Source organism: Lathamus discolor, chromosome Z (genome assembly GCF_037157495.1).
Source record: "Lathamus discolor isolate bLatDis1 chromosome Z, bLatDis1.hap1, whole genome shotgun sequence".
Taxonomy (NCBI): domain Eukaryota; kingdom Metazoa; phylum Chordata; class Aves; order Psittaciformes; family Psittacidae; genus Lathamus; species Lathamus discolor.
This window is the reverse complement of record NC_088909.1, coordinates 23,792,055-23,804,396: the sequence shown is the minus strand read 5'-3', so window position 1 is coordinate 23,804,396 and position 12,342 is coordinate 23,792,055. Positions and strand designations below refer to the sequence as shown.

The 12,342-nt window shown below is 47.3% G+C and overlaps 1 protein-coding gene across 1 annotated transcript in view; it reads left to right on the top strand.

Moving 5' to 3' along the window:
• The first annotated feature begins 1,635 nt into the window (after positions 1–1,635).
• PSKH1 (protein serine kinase H1) overlaps positions 1,636–12,342 on the top strand; it is a 42,845-nt gene continuing 32,138 nt past the window's right edge. Inside the window, exons 1-3 of the mRNA XM_065662224.1 lie at positions 1,636–1,686; positions 3,269–3,427; positions 4,395–5,417. Coding sequence (XP_065518296.1) covers positions 4,479–5,417 — 939 coding nt within the window. The 5' untranslated portion in view covers positions 1,636–1,686; positions 3,269–3,427; positions 4,395–4,478. The remainder of the gene's footprint in view (positions 1,687–3,268; positions 3,428–4,394; positions 5,418–12,342) is intronic.

Sequence of the window (12,342 nt, the reverse complement as noted above, 5' to 3'; positions counted from 1 at the left end):
AGCTGGTATGACCTTGAGAGACAACTTTAATAGAGACATGTGCAAAGTTCTACATGTTGGGCATGGGCTAAGCCACCTCCCAGGGACAGTGTGGGGATGACTGGCTGTGAAATTATCTCCAGATAGAACATGGAGGGGTTATAAGGTTGGAAATGTACCAACTGATGACAACAGCATGCATCAGAAGTATAATGTTTGATACAGTATGACTTCCTGAGCATTTTAAACAGCCAAAGAGCCCAGGAATGTTAAAATAAAACCAGCTATTTTGAAAGCCATGGCAGGAGTGTGAAATAGCCCCTCTCCAGCTGAACTGTGTTGGGAATGACGCAACAGCTGGGCTGGAAAACAAACCCAGTGGTGTTGTGTTTGTGTCTTCCTGAGAGAATGAAGTGTCATCCTTCCCCTGTCCTGCTGCTTTCAGGTCATCCAGGGCTGAAGTGTGGAGTGCCTTGTTAAAGGATGGGGAAAAGGTGTGAGGAAGAAAGTCCACCAGCAGATACCAAGCAAGCTCTGTGGGTTTTGTGGCATTTAGTAGCTGGGGAAAAAAAAAAAAAAAAAAAAGGAAAGCAACATGCCTTGTTATTCTCTTATGCACAAGAGCTAGCCCTCAGGGACTGGGTTTTACCTGCCAAGGAAAATGCTGATGCTTCCTGGTGATTTCCTTCCAAAGGGAGTGTTTTCTCAGAGCCCTGCAGCCCAGCAGGAAGCCCCCCGTGGGAGCAGCAATCCCAGGCACTGCTGGATATCTGCTTGGGCTGAGTTTGGCTGCAAGGAGGCAAGGAGTTGTTTTTCCTCAGGCAGCCTTTCTGAGGCAGGAGTGTGGGGAACTGAGTGTGTGCTAGCCCTGTCAGAGGGGACTCCTGCTCAGCCTGGAGGGCTGAAGGGGTCCTGGCACTTCTGGGGTTGAGAGAATCCCAGGTCCCAGGGGGGAGTGAGGTGGGTCCTGAAGCACTGAGGGGGTCAGAGTCCAAGGAACTTGTGAATGATCCATAAAATCATATAATTCCAGGCTGGTTTGTGTTGGAAGGGACCTTAAAACTCATCCAGTTCCTACCCCTGCCAGGGGCAGGGACACCTTCCACTAGGGCAGGTTGCTCCAAGCCCTGTCCAACCTGGCCTTGAACACTGCCAGGGATGGGGCAGCCACAGCTTCTCTGGGCAACCTGTGCCAGGGCCTCAGCACCCTCACAGGGAAGAGCTTCTGCCTTAGATCTAACCTTAATCTTCCCTGTTTAAGTTTTAACCCCTTACCCCTTGTGCTGTCACTACAGTCCCTGACGAAGAGTCACTCCCCAGCATCCCTATAGGCCCCCTTCAGGTACTGGAAGGCTGTTATTAGGTCCCCCCCACGCAGCCTTCTCCAGGCTGAACAGCGCCAGCTTGCTCAGCCTGTCTTCATACGGGAGGCGCTCCAGTCCCTGATCATCCCCGTGGCCTCCTCCGGACTTGCTCCAACAGCTCCATGTGCTTCCACGTCCACCCCTGGCGCTCCCGAGCTCCAAGCCGCGAGTCGGAGCGCTGTCCGGGGCGGGTTTTCCGGCGGCCCCGGCAGGGGGCGCTAGAGTGCCCCCTGCCCACCTCCCCGGCTCTGCGCGGCCGGCTTCCCCTCCCGCTTCGGGCGTCCTCGGCGCTCGGGGATGACGTGAGGAGGCGGTGCGGAGCCGCGGGCCGAAGCGGGCCGAGGTGAGTGCGGGGCGGCCGCCGCCCCAGCCCGGGGGGCAGCCCCGGCCCCGTCCGCCGCTGCCTTCTCCTCCCTCGCTGCAGGGGTGCTGGCGGCTCGGCCCCGCGATGCAGCAGCTGTGCGGCCCGGGAGGCGCGGGCGCGCCGGGCCTCGGGGGCTCAGCCCTGCCGCTGCCTGGAGTGCTGGGCGGCGGGTACGGGCGGGTCACGGAGGGGGCCCTGACCACTGGGCCGGGCCGGAGCGGGAGCGGTGCTCCCAGGCCTGGAGCCGAGTCTGCCTCGGGACGAGCTACCGGCCCGGCCCTGGGTCCCCTCGCTGGAAGGGGTGGGGAAAACCGGCGTTGTTCGGGGTGAGTTACGAACAATAGTCATGGAATAATCGTGGGTGATCTGGCCTGCCCCGGCTCCAGCATCGCAGCCTGCACTGCTGCAGCAGCCCCAGCCCCGGATTTCCCTGTCAGCCGGGCGGCTGCTCACACCAGGCTCATGTCAGGCAGTAAGAGGCACGTTTAAGGTTTATTAGTAACAGTAAAGGTAAGATGCTGTGTGTGAGCATCTCGTAATGCAGTTAAGAGTTGGTGTCTTAAAATTTCCTTTGTGGCAGCTCATAGAAAAGCCAGGTTAAATCACTTCAAGTTGTGAGATAACCTAATTAGTGGTGGAAGGCCCACTCAGCCTAGGGTGGGTTAGTGAGTGCCTGACACCCCTTACCACAGGGCTACCCCCAGGAATTCAGAGCTGAAGGCAGCTTCTGGATCAGTAAGAGCTGAGGTGCTGCCCTGCTGAGCTGTGGGATGCGATGTGCTTGTGGCGCTAAGGAGAGGAGTGGGTGGGCATTGAAGCATAAACCCCATATTCCTTCTCGCATCTGCAGCTTGGCCATGGTGTCCTCTCACATATCTTGGCACCTGCCAAGTATTTGATGTCCTGCTTGGATAGGGCTCGGGATGTTCCGTTTCTCCAGTGTTTTTGTTCCTTCCTCCAGACTGCTGGTGATTATTACACAGGAGCATTTCTACCAGCACTGACATGGACTTAAGCATTTTGTTGCTGGCTGTGGTGTGATTCTTTTGGCTTCACCGAGATGCTTACACATACAGGGAAGAGCCACAGACATACTGGTAGTTGCTGCCTGATCTCAGTTAATGTTATTACTGGATTTATATATCATGTTTTCAAGTTCAGCATTTGATCCTTCTTCTTGGTTTTATTTACGAATTGGACATTTTACATGAATGTTTCTCTACATGTGGAATTACTCTGTAATAATCTGTTTCTGAATGCTCTCATTTGATTTCTCTGTTAACTTTGTCCATTTTAAGGTACAGCAATGCTGGGAAGAGCTCTCAGTGGGAGGCATTATTCAGGGCTAGCTGTAGTTCTTGATTTCTTTATTGTCATGGTACTTGAATCTGAATGAGCACCCAGTTACAGGATGGCGTTTGGTGTAAGTCAGTTGAGCTTTCTATCAAGTTGGTTTTTATTTCTGCTGCACTGTTTGTGCATGCTCAGCTTCCATGAGGAGTTACTTTGATGATGTCTGATTTTAAAACTGAGTCTTAACAAAGCCTTGTTTTCCTTCCAGACTGGATGTAGAGACTAAACTTCTTCCAGGTGTCTCTCTAAAACATGTATTTCTCCGTGTAATCCTCCTGATGGATGACCAGCCGGGATTTCCTTCCTGCTGTTTAAACTGACCAGCTGATTGGAGAGGTGGTGAATGGCGGACATATTCTCAGTGATGGCAAGTCCTACAATTACATTTCAAGTCTAATGACATCTCCATAGCCTTCTGTGAATGCTCAGGCACCATATTGATGGGATCTAAGCCAAAGAGGAGAATTTAACTCTGCCTGGCTAACTGCCACAGCACAGACAGGCAGTTTCTCCATCTCCTAAACCAGTCATATTGTTTTAACCCAGGCTTGCTGAAGTGCGTCTGATTTGGTTCTGTTGGAATACAGTGTGGTGAGCAAGACCTCCTCCTAGTCTGGAACAGCTAGTAGAAATTCCACTTGCATTTCCTACATGCAGCCCCATATGGAAAACCAGAAGTGAAGCAAAACTAAGTCTAGAATCATAGAATGGTTTGGGTTGGAAGGGACCTTAAAGCTCATTCAGTTCTAACCCACTGCTGCAGGCAGGGACACCTTCCACTAGAGCAGGTTGCTCCAAGCCCCGTCCAACCTGTCCTTGAACGCTGCCAGGGATGGGGCAGCCACAGCTTCTCTGGGCAGCCTCTGCCAGGGCCTCAGCATCTTCACAGGGAAGAACTTCATAAGATCTCATCTAATGCTACTGTATTTCAGTTTAAAACCATTTCCCCTTGTCTTGCGACTAAATGCTCTTGTGAAAAGCCCCTCTCCAGAATTTAATTATTATTAAGAAGTTGTGCCTGGACAAGAGGACCTCCAGAGGTCTCTTTGTAGCTCAGCCAGGCTGTAACTCCATGCTTCAGTGCTCAGTTGGGAGCAGTAAACAAGCTGTGCTTTATAAAAAGAGATACTGTGTGATTTCCAGGACTATCTGTTTTGACCATGACTCTGGATTTACAGGCACTATTACCAGTAGGTTATGATGAAAGCAGTAAAGCTTTCGTCAGTGTACGTAAGTACTGCAGAGTGCTTTACGTGCTCTGCAGTAAAGTACAGAGAACACTCCAGACTCCTTGTTTGTGGTATTTATTTGGTTTGTCTCATTCTTTTCCTAAGGTTCAAATGTGGAAATTGCCCTGGATGTGGTTGCTGCTGCTGCTCTGGGAAAATGCCTTGATAGGAAATTAACACCATTCAGTGATGGGCTGTGGGACAAGCAAAGTGCTTCCCGAGCCCCCCAGAGATGTGCAGTTAGATCTGGTGAAAAAAGTTGAACCTTACACAGGCCACAATGAGATATACAAGCATTTCATCAAGGATGACTGCGGGATCAAAGCTGGCTCTCCCTCACCTCCACAGCACGCTAACCCGTACCCTGGGAACCACTTGCCTGCCCACTTGGACCAGCCTGAGCCCCACAAGAACAAAGTGGCTAAATACCGTGCCAAGTTTGACCCCAGAGTGACAGCGAAGTATGATATTAAAGCCCTGATTGGGAGAGGGAGTTTTAGCCGTGTTGTACGGGTGGAACACAAGGCCACCAAGCAGCCCTATGCCATCAAGATGATAGAGACCAAATACCGGGAGGGGAGGGAAGTGTGTGAGTCGGAGCTTAGTGTGCTACGCCGGGTTCGCCACACCAACATCATCCAGCTGATTGAGGTGTTTGAGACCCAGGACCGTGTGTACATGGTGATGGAATTGGCAACTGGAGGAGAACTGTTTGATCGAATCATTGCTAAGGGCTCCTTCACTGAGAGAGATGCTACACGCGTGCTGCAGATGGTGTTGGATGGTGTGAAGTATCTGCATACACTGGGTATCACGCACCGGGACTTAAAGCCAGAGAATCTGCTGTATTACCATCCAGGAACAGATTCCAAAATCATGATTACGGACTTTGGGCTGGCGAGTGCTCGGAAGAAGGGAGATGACTGCCTGATGAAAACCACGTGTGGGACCCCGGAGTACATTGCTCCAGAGATCCTGGTCAGGAAGCCATACACGAACTCTGTGGACATGTGGGCGCTGGGTGTCATCTCCTACATTCTCCTCAGTGGCACTATGCCCTTTGAAGATGACAACCGCACCCGCTTGTATCGGCAGATCCTGAAAGGAAAATACAGTTACTCAGGCGAGGTGAGTGTGCCAGGGGTTATGGTGAGGGGAAGGCAAGCAAGAAGATCTCCATAGATGTTTCTTTGTGATGACCAGAACCTGGCTGTTGTGTGCAAGGTGGTAACATCACCAGGGCTGAAAAAAAATCTGTGATTCTGGCTTTTAAAATCCTTTTCTGTTTTCTCTCTGCTTTCCAAAACTGTTTCCAGTGCAGCATAGAGAGCTCCTTTTAAAAATGTGTGTGTAAAGAAAGAAGAGGTCTCTTCCTGTAGAACAGAATAGGGATCCTTGTGGGTTTCTAGCTGGGGAGACCTCAGCTGTGGTAAGCTGCTGCTTGATACTTTGCTGTTGAAACTCGTGCCAGGGTGAGTGTTTGCAGTGTAGTGTGTACATACCTTGTCTGATTCCTGTTGCAAATCCAAGTATAGTCTGAAAAACACCTTTGCTGAAAGACAGGGTTATGGCAGACAAAGTGTCACTTGCTTCTACATCTGGAGACACAAGCATTTCTGAAATCAGTCTGCATTGTGTCCTGATCTGAGTGTGTGACAAACCGGAGGATTAAAGGGTAGTTTTCTTAAATAACTATGAAAGGAGGAACCTTGGGAGATAGATTTTAGGCAGAAGCTACATGCCTCTACCATACTAGAGTCCTGTTACTCCACCATTGCCACAGCTCCTGCAAACTTGCTCCTGGTCATGATGGGAGTTCTCAGCTGTCAGCCACCTCGTTTACCAGCGCGATTGCCAAGTATAGGCATAACCTCACTGAAAATCACACTAGAAGGTGGAGGCATCCAGAATTGCAAGCTGTGCTTCTGCCTATATCCCTCACTGGCAAGATTTAAAAATTTAACTTTTATAAGCTCTAGTAAGAGGGGAAGGTGCTTGGGTTCCTGAATATCATGACCTTGTGAGGGGGAAGCCCACTGTGGGAAGGTGTTAATGAGTGTCTAAGTTTGTGATTCTGAAGTGACAGTAAGACAATTGTCAAAAACCCAGAATAAATTAATGATTGTTCTCATGTGCTTAGTTCTGACAGGTATATTGGCATTTTACTGATGGATGGAAGGACTCTAACATGTTAAGGCTTAAACATATTAAGCTGCTTTAGGATTGTGTTTTTTAAAAAAATGAATCACTCTCTGCAGGGTTTTCAGAGGTGTCACAAAGTCTTTTCTGCTTCAAAGCTGTCATGCCAGCTTGTGTTAATAGGTGGAATATTCAGTTACATGAAACTGAGGAATATTGGCATTAGCATAGGAAGCCGCTGAGGAAAGCTGAGATTTGACACCTGTGTGAATTTTGTTATTTCTTCCCGTGAGCCCTCCTCAGAAAGTACCTGTGTGTGCAGAAAAGGCACAAAACTGAGGAGTCATAAAACCCCGAATTTGTTTCTTTCTGGACCAAGTGCATTGCTTCGTTCAGGAACTGCAGTACTTGATTCATTTCTTGCCAAAAGTATTCTATCAGCTGCTTCCTTGAACTCCCAGGAACTGCTTACTTGCTTCCTTGAACTCCAAGCTTCTGCTGACTTTGGCAGCCTTTGCTGCTTGATTAATTTGATTAATAGGATTTGTTAACCAGTTGGAGAGGTTTATGGATGCAGTTGGGTTGTCCTAATGCAGGGACAGATGAATTACCAGCTACACGTAATATCTGCAGGGTCACACTGAAAGGCAAAGTCTTGTTTACTGTATAACCAGTGGTGGCAAATCTGTCTTGAGCAACCTGGTCTAGTGGAAGGTATCCCTGCCTGTGGCAGAGGGTAGGAACTGGATGAGCTCTAAGGTCCCTTCTAGCACAGACCACTCTGTGATTCCATGATTCCAGGGCATGTTCTGCCTGTTATTGCAAAATTTGGTAATTCTGGAGTCTTACAAGCAAGCGGTGGTATACAGGTTTGGCACCTAGTAAGTTATGCTGATGATACTGAGCTGCTGAGGTTAAAAACAAAGCTGAGGAAGTAGTGAGAGACTGTGTGATAAATTGGCTGATGTTTGGTGTGGACAAACTTGGACTGGTCCCATGGGAAGACTGGGACAGTTTGCATTTTCTGTAAATGATGGTGGGCCTTGAAGATGCTTCTTGCTCTTCAGAATAAACAATCTGAGATTAAGCACTTCCAAATATCATCTTGATATTCATGATCGAAAGCCATCTCATGTTAGGAGTTAGTGTTATTGTTGCAGGTATCTTTGCTATGCCATGGAGTGCAGTTCTGCTTCCTCTGGAAAATAAAATACAGGATTGAAAAGCACACAAGGAATGGTAGTGTAAATAATCAAAGGTATGGGCTGGCTTTCATTTGAAGAAAGAGTGAACAGACAAGGGCTTTTCCTTCAAAAGAATCAGTGAGGGGACACTCTGACCAAACTCAGTACAGCCTCTGGTGGAACAGGGAGAGTGAACAGAGAAGCAACTGTTTTGAGTGTTCCCTGGGGTAACTTCATTTGATGTTCTCTGGTCCTTGTGCCAGAACTGAAATTACCTTGAGAAATTTAATGACTTCATCATTGCAACTTGATGCTTGTAGGCTAAGTACATTGCTGTATAGATACAAAATATATGTGTATATATAGTGTATATATATTGTGTATGTACAAGGACAACACGTGCCACAGCAAAAACATTATATGTTTAGAAAGTGCCTGTGCACAAGCCTGAAGCATTTTACTTGTTATCCCACCACAAATTACATACTTCAGGAAGCTGTTACAGATACTGTGTATGACATGAGTAGTTGTTTTGGAAAGCTGTAGATGTTTTACTGCTTGGAAAGCAAATACGTGTCAGCCAGTAGGCAGTATCTTTTGCCCAGATGCTTTCTATTCTTCTAGAGCCAGGGAAATGGATGCTTTAATTTTCCAGTGTAATTAAATGTGTGTCTGTAAATTGCAGGCATGTTCGACTCTAGCCAGGTGTTGGCAGGAGATGCAGTAGCAGGCTGCCCACTTTGTGGATCAATTTTGGGTGAAAACAGAGTGAGCCAGAGATTTAGAGGAGCCTGGCATGTTTCCCATGGCATCTTAAGGCCATCTTCTGGAGTTATAAATGCTTCCAAATTCTTGAAGTTTACAGAAAATTGCTGCTCCTTTTTTTTTTTTTTTTTTTTTTTTTTTTTTGAGCGTATTCCACTGTAAGAAGTGGAAAGATGTCAGAAATGAGGCTATTAATAAATTCATCACAGTAATGGAAATGGCAGGAGCTGTAAGTCCTGGTTTATTTGGAATAAGAATGGGCAGAATAACTGACTGCATTGCAGAAGCAGAGATTTCATGGGAACGACTGCTTTTCTTCTCTGTAATGTGAACTTTAAAGATGTGAAATGGAAGAGGAAATGTTAAAAGCAGTCTGCTAAGTGCCCAGAGCTGACAGCCTGAGTTGTAAGGCTCAGACCAGTTTCAGTAGGGAAGAAGGGAGCTGTCTTTGCAGCAGTTCTGCTATACTCTGTCACACAGCAGCAATGCCCTGAGGTTGCCAAGAATCAACTCCAAGCCCCACTTCTTGAAAGGTCTGGCATCAATACCTGCTCAGAGAGGACAAAGCTGTATTGAGAGAGGAACAAAAGCCGAGGTGCATGCTGACCTGAGAAGTAGCTCCATGTTCTTGAAAAACAAGTGAGCTCATGGCCAGCTAATGTAATTGCTTTCTGACTGGGACCCTCTTACCACCACTCTCCTGTTCCTGGAGTGTGAAGTCTGTTTGAAGAGGCTATTAGCAGATCAATAGGAGAGATCTCCCATAATAGGTTATTCAGGTACTGCTGACATCAGTGTTCTGATTCTCTTGTATCTCCTTCTGTACATTCTGAGCTGCCTCAAGTAATGGGGAGGGTGAGGAGTGAAGGAAAGGTTGGCTTTGTAACTTGGCATGTTTTTTTCCTGAGCATTCCTGAGTGAGGGTTATGTGGGGTATCGAGACTGCGTTTGATGTAGCCTGCTACAAAGTCACTTGTTTTGTTAGAACTCACCAAAAAGACCATTTGGCAATATTTTAATTGAAATCTTGGGGATAAAACTGATTTCTGGGATCTCTTTGTAGCTTAAGAAATTGTCTGAGGAATAAGGCTGGAATTCCATTCACAGTTCACTTTGAATTTGAAAGTGCAAAGATGAGCATTGGACCACCATTATCCTGACAGGCTTACTCTGGTTCTGTTTCAAAGCTTGTCCTTCTTTTGAATAGTGGATGCTTTTATGTTGCTTTACACACTTGGGAAACTTGCTGAAGAAGTGGAAGGTAATACATGTTATGGTTAAATTGGGAAACTGAGCTGGAGTGCATGGATTGTTCTGGTTTTAATATGTTAACTGGGCAGATATTTTCCACTTGTGGTCTTTTGGTATTCGTAAACCAGAATCACCTCTCTGTGGTATGTTCACTGTCAGTGAGGTTGGTGTGTGATGGTGTGGGAACATCTCTTAATCAAACAACCAGAAAAGCTTATTCTAAATATTGGTGCTAGTGGAGATGTAGATAAATGGGATGTAAGGTGAGGCATGTTTGATACATGAAGGAAGCTGGGTGTTTCAAGTCTGTGGGATCTCTGCTATGCAGACAGATGATTTGGCTTATGTGGCTTGCTTAGGTTTTCCAGTGGTGTTTAATAAAGTTCCTCACCAAAGACTCTTGATGGAATTTTGCATCTGTAACACAATAGCAGCCTTTGCATGGACCAGCAGTTTGCTGGAGATAAGCACAAAGCTGAAATATGTGGTCAGTCCACAGGGAAGGGAGAAATAAACAGTAAAGTTTGAAGAATCTGTTCCGTTTTGCCTAAAACTTTAAGGAGAGTTTGCTAAAAGGGGTACAGTCATTGATGACAGAGATCTTCAAATGGGGAAAGGAAGAGCTGTGGACCTTAGAAGTTTGCCTGAGTTTGAAGAGCAGCTGGACCAATTCATGGGAGATAAATCAGTGGAGAGAATGACACTAAAAAGTCCAAAGAATGGATAAAGAGGTGTCTAAGCCACAAATTTTTGTGACTTGAGAATATGGTTGGAGAATTGTAATTGCAGTATGTGGGTTGTTTTCTTGGGCTTTCACTCCATATCTGCTGCTGGCTGATGGTGGAGACGCCACACTGGACTGGCTGGATAATAGAATCCCAGACTGGTTTGGGCTGGAAGGGACCTTAAAGGTCATCCAGTTCCAACCCCCTGCCATGGGCAGGGACACCTTCCACTAGACCAGGTTGCTCCAAGCCCCATCCAGCCTGGCCTTGAAGAGTGCCAGGGATGGGGCAGCCACAGCTTCTCTGGGCAACCTGTGCCAGGGCCTCAGCACCCTCACAGGGAAGAACTTCTGCCTAAGATCTCATCTCAGTCTCCCCTCTGTCAGGTTAAAGCCATTCCCCCTTCTCCTTGTACCTACAGGCGCTTGTCCAAAGCCCCTCTCCAGGCTTCTTGTAGCCCCTTTAGGCACTGGGAGCTGCTCTTCTCCCGGCTGAACCAGCCCAGCTCTCTCAGCCTGGCTCCAGAGCAGAGCTGCTCCAGCCTTTGCAGCATCTCTGTGGCCTCCTCTGGACTCACTCCAGCAGCTCCAAGTCCCTCTTGTGTTGTTGCCCCAGAGCTGGATGCAGGATTAAAGGGGGGGTCTCCAGAGAGAGGAGCAGAGGGGCAGAGTCCCCTCCCTCAACCTCCTGCTAACCCTCTAGGGACGCAGCCCAGCATGTGGGGGAGTTTTGGGCTCAAGCGTGCGCTAAAGCTGGGTCCTCAGGAACTTACCATCATCCAAAACCCCTACTCTGTCCTCTTCCAACACTGAATGTTTGATCCAGTCGCTTTCAGTCCAATAAGAGGTTCTAGTCTTTCCTTCTCCCATTTCATCTCTCAGTAGGCATCTTCATCCGCTCCCAAGAGTTATTGAGCTGAGCAATATGCAGCCTGCAGAGCAGGAAGTGCTTCAAGGTTGTGTGTGCAGCATTTGGGACACCTGTCTGCATGTTAGGGCTGTTCAGCGGTCCCATGCTGGACATAGATGGAGCAGATATCACATGTCTCATGTGGTTTTGATTTGAGGTTTGGAGGCAGAATTTTTTCAGCTGAGTTTGAGAATGGGAAATCAATCCCAGTGCTTATCAACTCCCACGTGCTGATTTTGCTTGCTATATAATACTGTTTTGGGAAGGCTAGACGTGTAAGAAGTGAGGAGGGTAAACATCTATTCAATTGAAATGCTGTTCAAGTCTTTAATTACTCCCTGGTGCTGAGTTCTTCTGTAGGTAGGTGGAAAAGCAGGCAATGTATGCAGACTGAGTGGTAATAAAAAGTGTATTTTGCAGATGATAAAATTAGTTGAACTTCCCCTTCTCCTGCAGACTTTTGTTTTTCTTCCTCAGAAGAAATGAGTCTGTCTTGACATTCTACATCTGTAAAGGAAAATGTGGTGTGAATTGCATTCTGCTTGTGACTTTGCCTTTCTCTGTTCAGTGACTCAGATTTGAAGCATGAAGGCAGAATCCATCTAGTCATCCTGCCTGGCTGCCTTCCTCCCTGGTGCCCTTAAGATGATGGCTTCATTCTTTGATGATTCCCCTTGCTAGTTAGTGTTGCTGTTTAAGAGTTACTTTCATACTCCTAGCAACATCCCAAGATGCTGTCTGCCCTGTTGCTTCTGCTGTCAGATGTGCAAGGGTGACAGCAGCTGGGGATGGTTGCCAAAGCCATGTGTCTAAGTGTTGAAGTGTTTCTTTCTGATCCCAGTGCCTTTCCCCACTGACTTCACGTGGAATCTGTAGCCCTCTGTAGTTTCAGAAACAGAAGTGCCTTTCACATGAGGCATGTTTAGAAATATCCCCTTCAAGCTGAAGGATTCTTGTGGGTCGTCACCGAAGTCTCATTTTTATGTCTTGCTCGTTGTTCATTTAAAAACTGTCTTTTTCTCTTTATCCAACAGCAAACTCTTCAGCTAGGCTATTGTTATTCTCCTGACTTGACAAGTA